Here is a 17,602-nt window from a genome sequence, read left to right on the forward strand (position 1 = left end):
CTTGTGTTATGGGTACTAGACAACTGATACAAATACATAGATACATTTTTTTCGTAAATACCTACATATTATACATAGAAAATACCCAGACCGATACAAACTTTCATGTTCATGAAAACAAAATTTGCACTGTATGAGGAATCGAATCCGCGACCATCGGAAGTAAAGCGGTGTTCTAAACCGCTAGACCACCGAGGCTGTCATTGTATATTATGTGTAGATAAGATATGAATACAAATATTTATGCCGTGCGAGGAATCGAACCCGCGACCATCGGAAGTAAGGCGGTGTACTAAACCACTAGACCACCGAGGTCGTCATCAACAATACACTGAGGTGCTGCCTTTTTTGCGTATGGGCGATGCATACAAACGTGACATGAAATTTGATATATCATAAGATATTAAATTTAATGACCCATTTAGTTTTGAACTGATTAGAATTGAATGGATTGGTCAGTCCAGTCCATTCAACTGAACTGGATAGGACTGGACTTGTTTAATTAATATATGCATACAACCTCTTTTGTCATTGTTATGTACCAGTATTAAGAAAAAAGAAAAAAAAAGTAATTTACTTAATCTGTTCAATTAATTAATGTGTGATTTTTGTAACAGTACATAGATAAAACATCAAGATTTTTCATTTGAACATTTTATTTTTATACAGGACTGATGTGGATGTGGACTGGTCAGTTCAGTCCATTCAATTTGTAATGGATAGGACTGGACTTGTTTAATTTAATTAATATATGCATACAACCTCTTTTGTCATTGTTATGTGCCAGTATTCAGAAAAAGGAAAAATAATAATTTATTTAATCTGTCAAATTAATTAATGTTTGATTTTTGTAACAATACACCTAGGTAATACAAAATCAAGATTTTTCATTTAAACATTTTATTTTTGTACAGGACTGATGTGGACTGAACTAAATTGAATTTGAATTTATTTTTATTTTGTTGTAAAACTGTTGATGAACTGCAGGTCTAATGTGGACTGAAGTAAATTAAATTTGAATTTATTTTTATTTTGCAGAAAACAATTGATGAACTTGAACATCTTACTAAGATGTCCAAATAATATTATTAATAGCAATCATTTAAATGCCCCAATTTATGGACAGGCATACTTTAAATCTTTACATAGATTAAAATAGAAGTAGCTTCCGCTGAGTGTTCGTCTAGATCTTTTAAACTACGAAACAGATTTTAATGCAGTTTTTAGATTGCTAAATATAATATATATAGAATAGAATAGAATAGAAAATCATTTATTCAAATAAACTTACATTGAAGCATTTTTGAATAGTCATTACATTTTTTAATCTACCGCTCGTTCGGAAAGCTGTCTCATCACAAGAAGAACGAGCAAGAAACTTGCGTGTTGCTCTTTTAAATAATTTTATTATTATATTATTTTATATATTGAGATAGAGTGATTATAGAGGTGGGTTTGTATGTATAATACATGTACAGCTGTGAGAAGCTAAGGCGAGTAGCTAGTATGTTTTAATTAAAAAAAAAATGCATATACATATTATTATAAAAAAGCAAGCAAAGTTGCGGGTAACAGCTAGTTTTGAATAAAACTATTTCTAAGTCAACGATTATATGATCTTGTCCACAATGCTAGTACAATAAATGTCTTTTGTTAATGAATACAGGTTCATTAGAATATGACAATGTGTTGCCATCAATATTACCATAGTACGTGACGGAAGCCATTTCACAGGATACACAACTGTAGAATGAATCTTAAAGTTAGTACAATAAAGTTCTTTATTGTACAGTCCAGTTACAATGTAGGCTTGGTACAATGCACAGAGAGGAGTGCGTTCCGTTTTGTATTCGAAGTAGGTCAGAAGCGTCAAAGCAAACGCAGGAGGAGCAGCCAGCGTTAAATGACCTTTGTCGTTTCCCTCGGGTTAAGAAAAAAAGAGCATAAAAAGGGGCGAATAAAGAACTAACGGAGTTCATATATGTTTGGACGTTCACCGTTGTAGCGGTTTTGCAGCATATGTTAGAAATAATGCTACAAGCTTTTGACATTTGCGATATTAGAAATTTCACTCGAACATAGATATATGGGAATAGGGAATTTTGCATATTGTCAGTAGAATTCGTGTTTGGATAGTTATAACGTTTTGATAAAGAATTATTGAAGATATATTAGAAATTTCTTTCCACAAATCATGGACAGCTAAGTAGTGGCATAATTGAATTTATATAAAATACTTTTTTTATAATAATAATAATAGTAATAAAATAATCTCAAGAAAATTACCACAGCACCATCTAGACCCAAGTTAAGCTAGCTAAAGCTTGTTTTATGGGTACTAGACAACTGATACAAATAATCATACTCATGAATACAAATGTTTATACCGTGTGAGGAATCGAACCCGCGACCATTGGAAGTAAGTCGGTGGCCAAACCGCTAGACCACCGGGGCCGACAAATAAAGTATAGGTAACTTGATATACTTTCTTAAATTTTACGCGATCATAATTTATATCAAAAATAAAAAAAAATCACGGGATCATATCTTAAATTTATAATTTTTTATTACTTTTTAAGATAATAATAAAGAATGAGATCTATTTTTCAGTACTTTCTCGATTGTTATCCCAGATGCTTGATATTGCATTCGAACGGGATATCTAAAATGTCAGAAGGCGAATCTATTGCTATCGGAATAATCTGGTTTGTTACTGGTGTTTCCATCACTGAAAAGTCAGTCAGGGACGTAAATTAACAGACAGAATTTTTTGACATCAGTCAAATTAGAACTCATACAAATACTGAGAAAATACAGTTAAAGACCTCGCTAGTAACAAACTTTGTAACATAATTTAGTTTCACGATCTGATATCGTGAAACTAAAACGAAACCACTAAAACTGAGCACTGTCTTCTAGCCAAGTACAATGACGGTAAAACATTAAGTCCCCTCACATAAGCGGCAGTTAAAAGACCGCAGCGCCACTTGTTAACCTCGCGCTCGTGACTTGCAAGTTATAGAGTTGCAAGTAGCAAGTTATAGAGTTGCAAGTTGCAAGTTATGGAGTTGTAAGTAGCGAATGTTGTCCGTACAATCATTAAACGGCTTACAGACGTGACCCGCAATCTAGTTTAGTTCAATTTGTTCAAGAAGTTAATGCAACTGCTAAGTTGTTATTACGTGATTGTTGGGACACGCTCTGGCGGTCTCTAAGTCTAATAAAGTTTGTAAATGCACATGTGAATTTAGTTTTATGAATAGAATAGAATAGAATAGAAAATCATTTATTCAAATAAACTTACATTGAAGCACTTTTAAATAGTCATAACATTTTTTTTAATCTACCGCTCATTCGGATTGCTGTCTCATCACAAGAAGAACAATCAAGAAACTTGTGTGTTGCTCTTTTAAATAATTTATTCTTACTGACAATTTAAGTTTAAGTGTGTGAATACAAACTACCGATTAGCACTAATTCAATGAAATAATAAAATAGAAAAAAAAACATTCAATACATAACAACTGGTTAAACAATTAATAAGAGAAAATAAGTCATAGTGATTAGAGCAGACCAGTCCACACAAGCAGCATCCGTTAACGAGTATGACGGATGAGCCAGCCACCACTGCGCTCGACCATATTTTAGGGAGCCCACTGACCCGGCCCACCACGCCGCCACAAGTCTGGACATTTTAGTGAGCATGACTATGTATATATACATATACTATGTATATAAATCCACTAGTATGTATATGTTATAGCTGTAACCTAACGAGGAAGTTGCCGCACTACTCAGACAGACTCAAATACTTTAAATTGAACCCTCTAACTGTAAGAAGACAAGTACTAGATATTATGTTTCTTTGGAAATTAGGGAATGGCATATTGAACTGTTCAGAGTTGTTGTTTAAAGTTAATATTCGAATACCACCTAAACTTCCTAGACCTGGTAAATATAATATATTTATAGAAAATCTCGCACCAAGTAATTTGGGCTTCTACTCACCTTTAAACAGGCTAATGAGAACTTATAACACATATTCAAAGAAACATTCATCAGTTGACATATTTAGTAATAGTTATTGCAAATTTCGCAGATGTCTCAATAGTATTACAAGTTCTAGTTGAATCAGTACAGGTTTTATATAGGTAGAATTTTAAGTTGTTTTTTATGTTTTGTTAATTGTTAATTGTAAGCACAAATTTGTCACATAAATGTCGTAGTTGTCTATAATTAAGGTTGCGCTTAGTATAAATAGATTGTAATGTAATATATATAATGTAACAGTGTTGGTAACCTTGTTGGTGACCTAAATAAAAAAAAAAAATACTAGTGAATTCTGTTACTCGGTACTCAAATTATTGGCGATCTTTTGATGACAACTATAAATATCTAAAACTATAAATATGTGGCGCCATCTATTATTATCTCTTTTCTTTGTCGATTCCTCAAGGGTCGTGACCACCAGGAATGCCTGGTGAGATTTGATTGGACTTCTTCCAACCAAATCTTTCCAGGCATTTCTATCTTGTGCCAAGTGGACTGCCGATCTATTATTGTACTAATCAACTAATTAAGTATTAGATATTCTATTCTAATAGAATTTTATTAACTCGATTTTACAGTAATAACATAAGAATTACAAGAATAATTTACACATTAAAAAACGGAGTCAATGTGGACCACAACTCAGCATAATGCTGGAAATAGTTTCCAGCGCTGATTTTCAGTGTGGCCCCCAGTATTAGTAGGTGAAACTATTCATAAAATTTATTAAGTCCCTTCTTTTTATTTATTTAAGATAAGGCTATTAACATCAGTTACCCGGGAGTTGTTGCTCCCGGAATTGATGCTAGTGCAAAGGGACCTAGAGGCCCCAACTTGCAGCAATCTAGAGAGGACCGGAGGATCTGTGTCTGGCTTATTTCATCCGGCTAGGATAGGGATTGTGTCACCCATTATTATTATTTTTTTTTTAATTTAAAAAAATCTCATCAACTCTCTTATTGTTATTATTATTATTATAATTTTGCTCAATTTTCTCAGCTTATTATTAGTTATGGAGTGTTGTTGTGGGTGAATGATACGTGGTGTTGGTCGAGACGATGTATATTACAGATGATAATAAACTGACAATATGTACATAGAAATATTGATCTTATATACTAAATAACAATAGAAAAATGTAAGGTGGGAGTGACACAGTTTAGACACAGCAGTGCTTAGTAGACAATATTGAATTTGTCTTACTAGACATTATTAAATGCAATTATTATTTTGATGTATCTAGGTGACTGTGTCCCATAAGTGCCTTACCTTCAACTCCTGGCCGTTCACAAACGAAGTAATTGTGCTCCCTGCAACCTCTATCATTCCACATGAAGGTTGGTTCAGCGGGGGCAGGCCTGGGGGGAAATTCTCGGCGAGCCTCCACGCAGTCTTGACCTGAGGTACCGTCGTCGTTAGGCTGGCTACTGTGTTTCCGCCATCCAGGAAACCAATCTGTTGGCAAAGTAATAATAATATTAATAACTGAGGACTATTCACACAGCGCCATCTAGTCCTAAGCTAAGCAGAGCTTGTGTTATAAGTACTCGACAACAGATATAAATAGATAGATACATTTTGTAATTATATAGACCGTATTAGCCGTCGTAATTTTGATTCCTGTTTTAATTGGAGTTGATTATAATAATCTCATCACAATTCACACAGCTCCATGAAGACCCAAGTCAAACTAGCTAAAGCTTGTGTTATGGCTACTAGACAACTGATACAAACACATAGATACTTTTTTTCGCAAGTACATAAATATTATACATAGAAAACATCCAGAATGATACAAACAATCATGCTCATAAACACAAAAGTTTGTGTCGTGCGAGAAATCGAACCCGCAACCATCAGAAGTAAGGCGGTGTGCTAAGCCACTAGACCACCGAGGTCGTCAAATCTTCTGATTCTGGAATGGGGATCGATCGAAGGGTAACATATTGTGTAGTAGTGTATCTTAGTAATTCGAAACGTCAATGTATAAGTCATGATGGCGTGATATCTACCATGCAGATCATGTTAGACGGCCTCAGTTGTTTAGCGGTTTAAGACACCTGACAGATATTACTTTAGTTTGGGGTATTCAGGTTCGAACCTCAGCTAAGTCCGTCGTAATTTCGATCCCCGTTTGAATTCGACGGGAGATCGATCAGTGGTGTTCTTACCAAACTTTATACGACTTTAGTGCAACAAACTAATTGCAATATAGCAAAAATATAATAATAGTTTTATTAGGTTGTTTGTTTGTATTTTATAAACTCTTTATTGTGTACAGAGAAAATGTAATAAGGAAAACAGTAAATAGAAAAGTAATAACAAAAGACTGTCGTATCGCTATGAGCAATTTCTTACAGACAACCTGGAAGAGTACTTATGTACATAGAATAGGTAGGTGGTACACCCGGGCACTATATTTGTTTAATAAATTTGATTACATGTATAATATAAAATTAAACATTTATATGCATATATACTACATATTGGAAGGTATCAGAAAAACATGAGCTATAAAGAGATATAATAAGAACTTAGTCGATTTTAGAACGTTGCATATGATTGACCAGTAGATCTATTCTGTAAGCATCACTTACGAATCCGGCGTTAAATTTTATTTCTTTCTTTTCTTTCTATATATATATATATTACCAATAGTCCAATAGTAATCTACATATTTTACGTGGGCGGTGTAGCAGACCAAAGGTATTTTCTTATAAATTCTTCAATATCATTTGATCTTTTAAGGTATTTTCTTATAAAGAATTGATCTTTTATTAAAAAATGAGAGCAAATAAATATCAATTACAACAAAATACTGCTGGATCTTCGCTTTCCAATTTTAATTATTCGGCCGCATTTGTTCCCACGGTGCCGGCGTAATTTCAAGAACAAATATCCCTTAATGAAACTCATCTTTTCAGGTTCTTCAATTTATTTATTACATCCAACACCGGCAACAACAGGATGTTCAATGTGGAAATTGAAGCATTGATCTCGGCGTTTACTTAAGTTAAATAAAAACAGATCTACGTTTTCTACAAATATACATAACAACTTAATAAAAAATATTATCATACGAATAAAATTATGAATCATGTATATACATACAGGTAAGAAAAAACCGCATGCTACAAACATTTGTATTCATGAGTATAGTTATTATCTTTACTACTAAAACTTACTAACTAATGTGTAACTTTTGTGCAAGCTTGCACACACTATACGCACGCACACAGACACACACACACACACACATACACAAACACACACACACAGATAATTCACATTTCAAGTCGTGCATATTCTCAAGTATTTTTTATTCTTATCTTGTGTTGTGGGTACTAACAACACAAGCTCTGCTCAGTTTGGGACTAGATGTCGCTCTGTATGATTTTTAGGGATATTATTCTAAGATAGTCACTTTCGATACTTTATAGTAACAAAAGAGGTTTCGGTTGTAATTTTTTTTAGTGATAATCTATCATTCAATTACCGAAGGTGCAAGTCACGTCTGGTTAATAACATGGAAGTTTTGAACTACAAAAGTTGTAATACGGTAGGGAGTAATTAACGTAATTAGTTACGTCATTGCCTCCGAAGGCAAAAGAGGTAATAAATTAGGAATACATTCGATATCGCAACATATATAGGAATATTATTTGAAGCTTGAAGGGACAAGGAAGATTTTTAAGGAAGAGAACCTTTTTAAGGACACGAAATTACAGGATAAGAGGTATGATATGTTAGTCCGTACATAAATATATTTATTACTAGTATTTACATAACCTAATTGTACAACGAAGAACCTAAAATTAAAAAGCTTAAAAAATATAATATGATGACTAAAATATTTATATGATGTTATATGATAACGTGATAGTGCCATTATATCTATAGGCGACGGTTACCATTTACCATCAGATGAGTTGTCGACTTGTTGGAAATTTTTATTACATAAAAAAACTAAGACCTTAGTAGATTACTACCAGAATTACACAAATAAAACTCGTAAGCTCAAATTTGACTGTAAAAAAACTTATTAATGTAAATACCTAACTTACTTTCCGGTGAAGGAAATTTTGATAACAAACCAAAAACACATCTGACAGATACCGGTAGGCTTGCCACTTGTTATTTATAACCGACTGCCTTGTATTAAACTATATATATAAAACCTGAATTATTTATTTGGAAAATATTATTTAGGCGATAAGATCGCCTTTTGTAACTTTATACTCTATAAACCCCCCTCCGAACGACCCCCTATTGACAAACGTGAATCGAAATTACAATGGCCTAAGCCGCGGTTTGAACTCCTAGCGGTGCCCTCAGACTAAAGTCGTATCCGTCACGTGGGAGTTAGCCTTCAGCCGCTCCATAAGTCCTTCCGTGGGTTTGGAATGCCATTTGCATTCGTCTATGTTTAGTGAAGCTGTAAAGGCCAGCTACTACCATACATGCATTAGAATACTAAAATATAATAAGTATACGAAAACTATGAATTTACTTCATTATATTTAATTTCAAGGTGTAAAAGAAAATAAAAGAGAATTAAATAAATAATTGTAAGTATTATTTAGTGAAGTATGGAGGTACATACAACACATTTGCAAAGTCATTATATTCGGTATTTACGACTTGTAAACAAATAACCTTCAAATTGTATACTTATCCCATTAGGATATTGCGGCCAGAAAGCCAGATGTCCCATAAAATGTTTACCCCATAAATTGTGAGAACGACACCCTATCTCTTATCGGCTATATTAATCCCAGGCCGAGCTCAAACATTAAAAGGATGAATAGCATTCAGTTAGGAGCACTTCGTGTAACAAAACCAAATGTAAATAATGGCCCTGAATAAGAAAACACTAGGCCTAATTTCGAGTTATTGTGGAGCGTTTCATGTTTGGAACTTCCACTACCGATGTCTGTGCACTATCTATAAATAAAAAAAAGTTTATTTTTAAATTTATGAGTAACTAGCAGCCCCGTTTTTTGGACAGTTTTTTTAAAAATAGAATACAGGAAATAAATTAGTAATACTCGTACCTAAAGCTTTGAACATTTATTTATGTTGGATAAACTCAAAATATAGTTGACAGATTTCTGTCACTTAGAGAAAGCACTGTATTTTACAGAACTAAATCAAAATTAGCCAATAGTTTTTAATCATGAATGTTTATGGAATGGTGCATCTGCTTATGGTATACGCTGGTAGTTGACCAGTGGGGGATAATAGGTTTTTTAAATGGTTTATAATGAAGTGTACCCGCCTGCACTAACGGTTTACGCTGGCACCAATGGGGGATGGTAAGATGAACAGAGATGACGTCAGGTTAGTTAGCCAATCGGGACAAATTCACTGGGAATTTATCATGATGGTTTCCAGGGGAACCGCGCGGATGTCAACCTGTCATGGTACATTGCCAGCAATAGGATCATCAGTTCACATACTAGCAATCCCCTTCCCTGGTTGACGATAGGTTGAGCATCAGGTTACTTCCTCCATCAAGGCGAATCTACCAGTCCAGACTGCGTAGATATTGAACTGACAGGATGACAAACATTACTACCCAATCATTAATCATCTCCCAAGACTGTGAATCAGAGTGCACAGCTAGTTTTATCTTATATATAAAATTCTCGTGTCACAGTTTTCGTTCCCATACTCCTCCGAAACGGCTTGACCGATTCTCATGAAATTTTGTGAGCGTATTGAGTAGGTCTGAGCCAGCCAACATCTATTTTTCATCCCCCTAAATGTTAGGGGTAGTCCGCCCCTAAATTTTTATTTATATTTTAAGGCAAAACAACGTTTGCCGGGACAGCTAGTATAATATAATATTTCAGTACAATTCACACAGCGCCATCTAGCTACCATAAGCTAAGCAGAGCTTGTGTTAATATATAACACAAGTACATATATATGTACTTTTTTTATTAAGTACATACTTAACATAGAAAACATCCAGACCTATACAAATAATCATACTCATGAATAAAAATAAAACCCCTTGATAATTCACACAACGCCATCTAGTACCGAGGTAAGCAGAGCTTGTGTTATGAGTACTAGACTACTGATATTTTACTTAGATATTATTTTTAGTAAATATACCAGATACCTAGACCGATACAAACAATCAAACTTATGAATATAAATGTTTGAGCCGTACGAGGAACTGAACCCGCGACCATCGGACATAAAGCGGTGCTTAAACCGCTAGACCATCGCGGTCGTCAACCAGGACTTCGAACCTCGACAACGCACGTAAACGTTAATATTAAAAGTACACTCTGTTTGTTTGGCATCAGATTAATGTACGTAATGTTTACCAAAATGTACGTGGTATTAATTATTGCGCCCCTTGCCTACGAGAGCTCATTAAGTGATCCACTTTTGGGGCAGTAACACCCTAGGGGAACCACTAATGAGACATTTAGGTACAGCCTAATAATTCAATTAGGCTATTCAATAGGTTTTATGTCATATCTACACATAGTATGCTATGACTATATCGGTAGTATATGGTGGCGCGTTCGATTCCTCATACAGTGCAAATTTTGTTTTCATGAACATGATTGTTTGTATCATTCCGGGTGTTTTATATGTATATTATGCATATATTTACAAAAAAACATATATATTTATTTATATCAGTTGTCTAGTACCTATAATATAAGCTCTGCTGTGTACCGTGGGACTAGATGGCGCTGTGTTAATTGTCCAGGGTTAATTATAATAGAGAGCGGAAGCGACTTTACGTTTCCGCGGTCTGTTTGCTTAGATCATTTAAACTGTGTGAGTGAGTGAGCGAATGAGTGAGTGAGTAAGTGAGTGAGTGAGTAAGTGAGTGAGTGAATGAGTGAGTGAGTGTCGACGTACGTCGGCTAAAAAGTGGCTATTTAAACCTACACACGGATCACAAGTCAACTACTCGGAGTTTCCCTATCTGCGACACGGATAACCCGGCATTCGGATGGTGAACCCATGGAATTCTAAGAAGTACGTCTCTAACTATATGTGGGTCACAAGATTGATTGTTGGGAAGGTCTTTAATTATTTGTTATGTGTTACATAACAATGTTACATAACAAACTTGAAACGTAAATCATATTTTATAATGTCATTCACCAAAGTTTCAGAGTTGATTTAGTTTACAAACTTACTGTACGGTTGTAGAGATTTCACAACTAGAAATTACAAGACGCGACGGCAATGGAAAATAGCAAATATCTTGGAAACTAGACATTTGCTATTCTTCAAGGTCATTGTCTTACATTTTTAGAGTCACGACTATTATTCTAGATGGGGTAGTTAGAGGAGTTTTTTTAGAGGATGATTATGGAATGGTGCATCCGCCTGCGCTAATGGTTTACGCTGGCGGGGCACCAGTGGCATAACTGATAAAGTCAGATCGGCATCAGTGGAGGATGGTTGATGAATATGAATTCAGATCAGTTAGCCCAACGTGACAAATTCACCGGGAATATATCACGATGGTTTCCAGGGGGAACTGCTTGGAGGTCGACCTGACATGGTACATTGCTAGCAATAGGAACATTAGTCCACTACTAACAATTCCTTTCCCTCCAGTTAGAGGAATGATTGACTGTCGACATCGTGATAAAGGTGACACTTGCCATGTACACAGCTTTCTGGGTATTATAGAATAATAATAATATTAATTCAAAATATTACAGCTTCACCCACTTACTTTCATACTTCTCCAAAAAGCTGTAATTCTAAACACCTGCAGAATTGTCCGCAAACTTTGTCATCGTAATCATTTATTTGATAATTGTCATTGTTTGGTGATATTCACCCGCAATGACAAGTTTAACACCCCATCAAAGGGAGATATAATATATATATATATAAAAAAACAATAATAATAATAATAAAACTCTTTATTGTGCATAAAAGAAACAAATAATTACAAAAAGGAAATAAAAATAAGAAGGATATACAAACAAAAGGCGGCCTCATCGCTGGAGATAGAAGCATTAAGTAAGGGAAAGGTAGGTGGCGCACTATAAAAAGTTAGATATTGTATGAATACTAAATACATATACATACAAATACCATTAAATATATATATATATATATATATATATATATATATATATATATATATATAAATATAAATAGAATACACATAAAAACAAAACAGAACATTACAGAAAGATGTTTAATTGAAGAGAAAGTGAGATTTTATTAGTTTTTTAAAAATGGGCACATCTGATAGAAAGTGGCAAGGAGTTGAGGTGCAAGGATTCGAGGAGGAGAATCCAACATATCTGGAGCGAGCTTACCGCCGACTCTAGTATTAAACTATGTTTATACTCAGACCAAATTGTGTTTCTAAACACTTTATTCTCTAAAGATTTTTATATCTGAGAGATTTTTTATACAATATTATATTTGACGGTCTCAGTAATCTAGCGGTTCAGTCTACCGCTTGACTTTCAATGGTCGCGGGTTCGATATAAACGGTACAAAAATTTTGTATTCAGGAGTATGATTATTTGTATCGGTCTGGGTGTTGTCTATGAATCTATGTATATATTAATAAACAATAATATCTAAGTAAAATATGAACGTGGATCGCTATAAGAGCGAGGAAGACCGAAAAAGAGATGGATGGACTGTGTGAACGATAATATAGTAAGAAAGGGAGTAAATAACGAGATGACTGCAAACAGGGATGAACGGAAGAAAAAAAGATATTATGCCGACACCAAATAAATGGGATAAGAAAGAAGCAGACAATGATCTAAGTAAAATCTAAGTAAAAAGTGCACCGCCTTATTATCTCTGATCAACGCGACGGTTGACTGGTAGAGAATGCCATAAGGCATTAAGTCCGCCATGTATACATTTTTGTGTGCAAAAGAATAAATAAATAAATAAAATATCAGTTACCTAGTACCCATAATACAAGCTATGCTTACTTTAGGGCTAGATGGCGTTGTGTGAATTGTCGAGGGGCATTATTATCTAAATATATTTATATATATCATATAACTCAAAGTTGACTGACATAGTGATCTGTCAACGCACAGCCCAATCCATTGGACGGATCGGGCTGAAATTTGGCATGCAGGTAGATGTTATGACGTAGGCATCCGCTAAGAAAGGATTTCGATTAATTCCACCCCAAGGGGATAAAATAGGGGATGAAAGTTTGTATGAAACTTTGTCAATTTTAAACCAATCGGGCTGAGATTTTGCATGCATAAAGCTATTATAACGTAAGCATCCCCATAGAAGGAATTTTGATAAATTCCACCTTTAAGGGGATAAATTAACGCGAGCGAAGCCGCGGGCAAAAGCTAGTTATTAATAAAACTATATTCAAAATAGTTCGTAGCCATAAATTTATAGAACAAAGAATATTTTCTATAAGTCACAATAATAACTAAAATTTTGTTTTCTTTCTGTTGTAGCTACGTCTAGCATATATTAACTATTTTTAGCTCATGTTACTGTTCGCCGTTCATAATTCATGGTGTTGGATGGTGGATAATGATGGATGTGGCCACAAAATAGGGCTTCGGTACGAAAATATAAAAACATAATGTTGATTCTTTCAGTGGGAAATATAGTTTTCACTATATGCATTAGCATAATGTAGGTACTATTCGCAGTACATGCAATTTGCGAAGCGTGCAGTTTACTTAATAAGCAGTTTCTGAAAACTGCATAACTGAATATAATGGCAATACAGAAATTATCAGTAAATACCAACGGTGTTTGAATAGAGGGGCAGCTATTATTAATGTAAACATACTCTTCGTTAACTTTTAGGACCATGTAGAATATTCTATTCATCGAATAACGACGTGTTTAGTTTAAGCCTTTGAAATTTTTATATAATCATCATCATCGTAACTCGAATGACGTCCACTGCTGGACATAGGCCTCCCCCAAAGATCTATATTTTTATATATACTTGTTTTATTCATATAGTAATATTACTACTATTAATAGTATAAAGCTATAAACACACCTTGTTTTCTTCTACTGGCAACATTACCGATTGTTTGTTGTACCGACCGTTGCGTCCGCCACATCTATTTTTCTCTTGGTGTTTTGTACATCGAAGTTAAATATAAATATAAATAAATATTGCTATTAGTACTTTTGGTATTTGGACGAAAGGCGAATAATCTTAAAAAATACCAATATAGCATAATCATGCATCAATTTGAATTTACAATACCAACGAAATTAAACTACAGACATTTTTGAAATTGAACTAAACTGTTGTGATTGAAGTTGAGTTTCCCACATTCTTCTGTTCTATCTACAGAACATTAAACCATAAATTATTGGCCCAAATAACACTGACCATTTCAGTGTATGAAAGATTTAGGGCGAATGATACTGCTCTAATAGTATGGCTGAGTCAAGTAATTTCCTAAATGGCCGACAAAATTATTGGACCTTTCCTACATAATTATGATCACAGTGAACAAAATTATAGGATATGACTAAAATATGAGTTTCGATATATTATACGTATTTGTACAAATTAGTTATATATATGTATATAAATGGATGATATTAATGGAATGGTGCACCCATCTACGCTAATAATATACGCTAGCGGGGCACCAGTGCAGGATGATATTATAAAATTAAGGAGCGGAATTAAGCTTCAGAATTAAAAAGGGCATTTAGTAGGCTTTAAGTTGTGTCCAAAACTTCGTCCACGAAGAATAAGTGACTTTGGGTAGCATTTTTAATTATTTAGGCTAATCATTTTACAAAATTTCTCGAGAGTCTAGATTTTCTGTGTACCGAATTCCATTTAAGTAAGTTCAGCAGTTTTGGCATGAAAGCGCAGCAGACAGACACACAGACAGTTACTTTCGCTTTTAGTAAGGAAGTAATGCTGAACTCATAAATGTTTACGTATGCTATAAAATATTTAAAGTTTCGAACTTTTGCGGCTTATACTGTATTTGGTACATTGATTAAATTAACAGCAAAATCCATCACAAATTAAATAAGTACTTTTGTTGCTAAGTAACAGTTATGTCTTCCGTACAACTTGATGAACACAATGCAATGCTGCGTGTGGGGACTAGTCTGTTCGGTTTACGAACGCTGATTAGAGTATTTGCTTTTGCAATAGCATATGCTGGTGGTCACTCTATTCTCCCAAATTTGAATTTAAAAATGAATCTGTATTATTGTAAACATGTACAACATTTATTTGAAAGAATACGAGCTGAGTATCTTGTCAGTTCTTCTCATCTCGAAATCATTCCGAACTGACATATCATAAGAGTCTGTAATAGACCTACATGAATAAAGATATATTGAATTTTGAACTCTTTTGGGAAATTTCGTCAAGTCTTTTCGTGGTCGCTACCACAAAGCCTTAAGACCAAGGTTTATAACCACTGCGTCCTACCCGTTATTACTTACGATACCGAAATGCGGACACTGACGATACGACTGGTCCACCAACTCAAAGTCGCTTAACGAGCTATGGAAAGAGCTATGCTTGGAATTTCTCTGATAGATAAAATCCGAAACAAAGTAATTCGCCAGAGAACTAAGGTCACCGATATAGCACTTCGTATTTATAAGCTGAAATGGCAGTGGGCTGGTCATTTCTGTCACAGAACCGATCGCTAGAGTAGGCATATTCTAGAGTGGAAACCACGAATAGGCGAATGCAGTGTAGGACGCCCCGCAGCTAGGTGGAGCGACGACATACGTTTTGCGGGTAATAACTGGAAGAGAAGGGCTGAAGATCGTGCCCAGTGGCGTGCCTTGGGAGAGGCCTATGTCCAGCAGTGGACTGCAGTAGGCTGATGAACTATGATGGCTATGATGTAATGAACTCAGTAAATTATATTACTGCTGTATATCCACTGAATATCTCTATCAAATCGAAACTCAAACAGACAAAAATGACACCAAAATTCAGTAGTCACTATAGAATACTAATACATAATATAAAAAATGATACCCAAATAAAGGGTACAATGACACTGGCGGAATGAAACGATTCCTTCAATGTTCGTGCCGAAAATACATTAAGCGGAAATATATTTTTTTATTGCGAAATTCATGTTACATTTAAACGTGGAATACTTATTAATGGGGAATTTTAAAAATTTTGTGATATTTCTGTAAATATGTAGCAACAGTATATATATATATATGTATCTTCAAGACTTTTGTTTTAAAGAACGATGGTTGCAATCAAGCATACGCCCAGCTGTCATGGCATGGTAAACATAACCGTTTACCATCAGATATCAGACATTGGAATGGTATATACATATGAAGGCATACCTGATGGTAATAAAACGCTTTTTTATGCTACGATGGTAGCATACGCCCCATCTGATGGTAAATGGTTACTGTAGCGTATGGATGTCTGAAACACTAGGGATGTCACATACGCATTACCGACCTCTCCAAAACCTTAATATTCTTGAAAAACTCGACCCTTAAGAAACTTTAATGTTCTTGCAAAACATTGGCAGGTAGTAAAATCCAAAACCTAAGTGTACGCGGGAGAGAGCTCTGAAACCACACTAATCCTTTACGAGTCAGACAGAGAATTACAGCCGCTGCAAACCGTATCTTACGTCGTTTGTGGTGAAACTGGTTTCTGTACACTGCATTCTAATATCTATACAATCTTTGTTTACATACGAACTGATGTGTAATTTCGTCTGCATCGCATTTCTCCCGTTTTGTATCGTGCCCGTTTTGTATGTCCCGTAATCATCTTGACGACTTCGGTGGTCTGACGACCTCGGTGGTCTAGCGGTGTAACACACCGCTTTACGACCGATGGTCGCGGATTCGATTCCTCGCACGGCACAAACATTTGTATTCATAAGATGATTGTTTGTATCGGTCTGGGTATTTTCTATGTATAATATGTATGTATTTACAAAAAAAATCTATGTATTTGTATCAGTTATCTAGTACCCATAACACAAGCTCTAGCTAGCTTAACTTGGGTCTAGATGGTGCTGTGTGAATTGTCCTGAGATTATTATTATTATTATCTTTCCAAGGACATCGGTAATTAAAAATACGACATTAATTTATGGAAAATTGAAAGTGATCTTTCGCTTATACTGGACTATTCATTGTTGATGTGTTTTTAGTATGTATGTATTTGGATATATATATTTAATTTATTAATTTACTTTATTTATACCTACTTACTTTTATTTATTTTCAGGTTATTTTCTTAATAATGCACCACCCACTAATCTCTGCTTACCTCATGGTCGACTGGGAGAAAATGCATTATGGCGTGAAGTCCGCCATTTGCGCCTTTATTTTTATATTTGTGCATTAAAGTTTTAATAAATAAATAAATAAATACATGTAACATAAATTGTAAAATAGATAAACTTTTATTTGCATTAAAGGCATACAAATAGGGTACAGTAATATAAAAAAAAAAAAAATAAGAAGTACATACACAATTACATTGGTCAGTTAACAAAATACAATATATAGAAAATAAACGTGTGAGTAACGTAGTGTGTGTGCATCG

General features: G+C 34.5%; 1 protein-coding gene across 1 annotated transcript in view; it reads right to left on the bottom strand.

Moving 5' to 3' along the window:
- LOC131851560 (uncharacterized) overlaps nucleotides 1–17,602 on the bottom strand; it is a 226,747-nt gene that overhangs the window by 72,693 nt on the left and 136,452 nt on the right. Inside the window, exon 6 of the mRNA XM_059202073.1 lies at nucleotides 5,320–5,505. Coding sequence (XP_059058056.1) covers nucleotides 5,320–5,505 — 186 coding nt within the window. The remainder of the gene's footprint in view (nucleotides 1–5,319; nucleotides 5,506–17,602) is intronic.

Source organism: Achroia grisella, unplaced genomic scaffold (assembly GCF_030625045.1).
Source record: "Achroia grisella isolate CSIRO2021 unplaced genomic scaffold, CSIRO_AGI_Agris_v1 utg784, whole genome shotgun sequence".
In the NCBI taxonomy this organism is placed as follows: Eukaryota; Metazoa; Arthropoda; class Insecta; order Lepidoptera; family Pyralidae; genus Achroia; species Achroia grisella.